The sequence below is a fragment of the Capsicum annuum genome, chromosome 7, assembly GCF_002878395.1.
Source record: "Capsicum annuum cultivar UCD-10X-F1 chromosome 7, UCD10Xv1.1, whole genome shotgun sequence".
Taxonomy (NCBI): domain Eukaryota; kingdom Viridiplantae; phylum Streptophyta; class Magnoliopsida; order Solanales; family Solanaceae; genus Capsicum; species Capsicum annuum.
In genome coordinates this window covers 215,811,482-215,816,423 of record NC_061117.1, presented here as the reverse complement: position 1 = coordinate 215,816,423, position 4,942 = coordinate 215,811,482, and the positions used below count along the sequence as shown (strand labels likewise).

At 32.2% G+C, this 4,942-nt stretch overlaps 1 protein-coding gene across 1 annotated transcript; it reads right to left on the bottom strand.

The window, feature by feature from the left end:
• Positions 1 to 2,295: 2,295 nt before the first annotated feature.
• Positions 2,296 to 3,208, bottom strand: LOC124885898. Its single transcript, XM_047394160.1, has 3 exons — positions 3,124 to 3,208; positions 2,431 to 3,041; positions 2,296 to 2,349 (listed from the first exon to the last, which is right to left on the bottom strand). The coding sequence occupies exons 1-3, from the start codon at positions 3,206 to 3,208 to the stop codon at positions 2,296 to 2,298; spliced, it is 750 nt and encodes a 249-aa protein (XP_047250116.1).
• Positions 3,209 to 4,942: the final 1,734 nt, after the last annotated feature.

Sequence of the window (4,942 nt, the reverse complement as noted above, 5' to 3'; positions counted from 1 at the left end):
GTGATTACACAGTAGGTATACAGTTTAAATACAATGGTTGCTATTCAGTATATATACAGGCCCTACACAGTAGGTACACAGTATGTATGGATTAGTTGATATGATACATATTATATAAGTAGCTTGTATTTATCAGATTTAAATTAGTGTTCTGTTTTCATTTTTCAGCATATTGATGTTCTCTTTTCAGCATATTGATGTTCTCTTTTACTATTTGTGAAAGAAGTCAAAATACGAGCCTGTTTGTGATTCAGTTAAATTTACAACCACCGATTGTTGGTTTAACTGCTTGATTCAGACTTTTTATAAGCATTTTTCGGAGAACAATAGAGATGTAACACGTATCACTCAAGAACATCAAATTTTGGAGTACATGCTTGGATTTTTTATGAGATGCAACGTCTCGTGGAATAGCGTTGACAATGTTCTTTTCCCAATTAATCTTGCTAAGGAGTTTCACTGGATTTTGGCGAGACTGTCTTTTAAAGATCAGTGCATATATGTGTATGATTCAATGCATGGTGCAAGGCATGCCGTTCGTGTTCAGAAATTAGTTGCAACGTATTCAGAATTAATTCAACACTTTCTTTCTTTTATTGGATTTTGGGAAAGTAGGAGCGATGGACCTCCAGTGGCTAATTCTTTTGATATTCGTATTGTTAATGGACTGCCAACTCAAGGTAACACGTAATATATTGAATGCACATTTAATTTCTCACTTTTACATACTTTTTTGTCAATTATACTAATGATGTATTATGTTTGCAGGGACTGTGGTGTATTTATTGCTGCCTTTGCTGAGTATTTGCTTGATGGTCTTGAAATTTTTAATCATCTATATGATATTGATGCTATTCGTATTCGGTATGGTGTGTTGCTGTGGGATTATGAAAAGAAAAAACAAAGGTAATGTGCAGTTAGTGAAGATGAATCTACTGGTTAATTGTTGAAAAAAAAGGATGGTGTGCAACAAATTTAGTTAGAAATGTCTTTGAAGCATAGATGTTAGATATGTTTTAGTGTTGAAATGCTTAGGGTTGTTTTTGTTTTGTGTTGATATACTTGGATATTCTTATTATAAAATGTTATGCTGAATACTATATGTTTTGGTAATTGATACAATTCTGTACAATTAATGCTGAAATGTTAGTTTATGTTGATCACAGTTGATATTCAGTATATATGCAACATTTATTCAGTTCCTATATAGTTTAATATCCAATATATATGTAGGTGCTATACAGAAATTACACAGTTCATATGCAGTACTTTATATGCAGTATATATACATGTTCTATATAGTAGTTACACAGCCTGTACACAGGTCATATGCAGTTTTTATACAGGTTCTATACAGTAGTTACAATATCATATGAAATATTAATGCAAATTTATACCCATATTCAGTATATATGCAACATTTATTCAGTTCCTATACAGTTGTTACACAGTTTAAGCACACTATTTCTACAATTTTATACATTTATTCTAACCAGATATAGAACTTATATATTATTGTAATAAAGTATTTATATAGTTTATAAAAGTAGTTATATTCAAAATACTTAATACTAGTACATACATAGAGATCCTATGTATTTGCTAATTAATTCAAAAGACAAATACCAGTACTTATATATATTCAAACTGTATATAGGTATTATACATGATGGACACAGATGATATGCAATTTTTTTAGGCATTGTAGCAGAAAAATTACACTCCCCCAGCTCAGAGGAGTTAATTAGTGCACCTTACCAAAGAATGTGGCTAAATGAAACACCTTAATGCACAGATTTCTATAAAAGTAGAATGCATTTGAAGTAAAATAATATTGTTGCTATTACATTGCTATAAAAAGAATTGTCTTTTTTAAGGAAAAAATGGAAAAGATAAAATTGTTCTTGCAGCAACATCCTATTAGATTCTTGTTGGAGCATTTCAACACGTTCTTCGATTGTGTCCTGTTTTTCCATAGTGCCCACATGAAATTTGTTGCTTAAAGTATCCTTTCCTCGATTGTTCTTTTTTGGTCTTCCTGGTTTTGGTTTGCAGATTGGTGGCAGTCTATATTAGCTGATATCTCTGGTGGAATGTGCCAAATTATTTCATCAGGAAGTGGTATAACTGAAAGTTCATATGCTTTCAATAAGTTTTCTCTTGTGTAATATGGAGCACAATAGCTTTGTGAGTCCATATGTGTGTAAGTTAGCACTGGCATAGCATGTGGACAATGTATGCCATCTACTTAAAATTGTAGGCAGGAGCATTTTTTTCACGCATGCAAACAATGTTTCATTTTTTAGTTTCATCAATGACTACATAAGAATACTGAGTAGAACCCATCACCTGCAATATATAAATATATTAGTAAATAGTGTGCACATTAGAATATGTAAGTGTCTGTGAAGTAGAAATAAGAAGTAATACCTTCATTTTATCTGACAGAATGTGATTTTCTCTCATTAGTATATTGTATTTGTTTTTCAGTTCTATAAATGCTGCTTCTGAATGCGGTCTATGTTCATTATTCCATCTCATGACCAGATCTATCATAAATTGTTGGAATTTTTTAATTGGCAGGTCTCTTGCATCTCTATTTGCTGAATTTAGGGACTCTGCGATGTTTAAAGTCATAAACATCGACTTGTTGACATGGGAATGAGCTATGGGCCATTTTTCACAGCCTATATCAAACAGATACTCCTTCACCCTATTATTGATTTTGTTTATGTCTTTCATAAGCCGATCAAAGTCTGCCTTTATGTATGTTCTGGCCATTGTAAAGAAGATCCCCTTTAATTGCTTTTGATTCTTTTTAACCCTACCCTTGATGTTGTTCCATAGATGGTAGATGCATATACAGTGATCCACATTTGGATATACAAGTGCAACAACTTTTAATATGTTGTCATGACTATCAGATACTATGCACATGCCTTCTCTTTCACCAAAAGCAGTGTTAAATATGCCAAAAAACCATTCCCATGAAGCATCATTTTCAGAATCAACAACAACATATGCTAGTGGCAAAATATGTCCTGATTAAACAGGTAGGAAAGTGTCTATCAGTGCATACCAACATATACATAATTTTGTCTAAAAAAATTTCATAAAGCTCACCTGCTGCATCCAACACACTAGTAGACAACATTGTTCCCTTATATGCAGATTTCAGGAAAGTTCCATCAACAATAATGATAGGCATACAATATCTCTAGCCCCTAATTGATGTGCTTAACACGACAAAAACATATAAAAAATGACTGTCCTCCGTTTTGTGTAGCCTTGTGAATGATCTTGGATTTATTGTGTTTAACATGTATAGGTAAGCTGGCAATTTAGCATAAGATTAATGCAAGGAACCTCTGACCAGTTCAAGTGCTTTTTATTTGGCTCTATATGCTTTTTTTTAGTTCATCCTAATTTCGTACAAGTTTCTCATTTTTTCCATGATCTCTGCTGGAGTATATGTTGACTTTAAATTTAAAAAGTTGTGCTTCACCATTTTACCAATGGTTAAAGAAGTAGAATGCCTTTGTGAAAACATTCCATCCGCAATTGGACTTGTGTGATCATCGACAAATTTTGTTATCATGAAAACTTCTGAATCTTATTGACATGAAGATCTAAAAGTCCAATTGCATCTCTGATTGATACACTTAAGATAGTACCTAGATACATTTATATACAATAAATGTATATGCAGTACACAATTCATATCCAATATATATGCAGGTGCTATACAAAAATTACATAGTTCATATGCAGTACTTTATATGCAGTATATATACAGGTCCTATATAGTAGTTACACAGTCTGTACACATGTCATATGCAGTATTTATGCAAATTTATACCAATTTTCCAACAAAATATAAAACTTACACATTGTTGACACAGGTCATATAAAGTAGTTATATAGTTTAGACCTTGATGATGATGATCTTTTCACTTTAAATTAGAATCTCTCACGGATTGCATAATGTTTCATCACACTTAATATTGTATTTTTATCCCAGTACAGCTGCCCTTCTTCAACATCTCTATGAAGTGAATCCTTAATTATCGATTCGGGCTGTTCTTCCATTTCTTCATCTTCAATTGTATAATCAGAAATAGGTATGGGATGAACTTGAATAGCAGTCGGAGATGTTTCGATCAAATTTCCAATTGAGGATTCTCCAATTTCAAATGTGTTTTATAGTGTTACACACAATGGAAATTCATTTATATCCAATTTTTTTCCTTTATCTTCATATAAATTCTAACACTCATATCATTATAAATAGTCATAGATCCACTCTTTACAATGTATTTTATAGTCATTAAACTAGAATTTCGCTCTAGATTCAACTTCTTATACAGTTCATCAACAAAATATTCGTACCTGCGATCCGAATTCAAAAGTACTCCATTGATTGTAAACTTTTCAAACTGTACATCACTTAACCACTCTCCTCCGTATTGTAGCATAATTGAAACTAAAACTGAACTTGAAGCCATAATTTCGTATCAACTGAAGCTAATTGTGAATGAAAAACTTTATGAAGCTAATTGATAGAGGATTTTGTATATTTATGTCACACCCATTTTTCCGCTCGAGGGATGAGTCGAAAGGTTTTTTCTAATTAAAGTGATAATATTGATTAGGGATTATTTTAATTACAGAGTCGCCACTTGGAATCGAGTTATGGTGTTCCAAGTCACCTTTTTGAATTCCTAATTAAAAGAAAATGACTATTTATTGGTCTACAAAAATAGAAAACCGGGTAAGAAATTCTGTTGACCGAGGGGAAGGTGTTAGGCACCCCCGAGTCTCGTGGTTCTAGCACGATCTCTTTTATTGACTTATCTTGACTTAAACTATTTTGATAAATTATGTTAGGGCCTAGGTTCGCTCACTTTTTATGTACTAAAAAACTGATCTATTTAAATAAGTC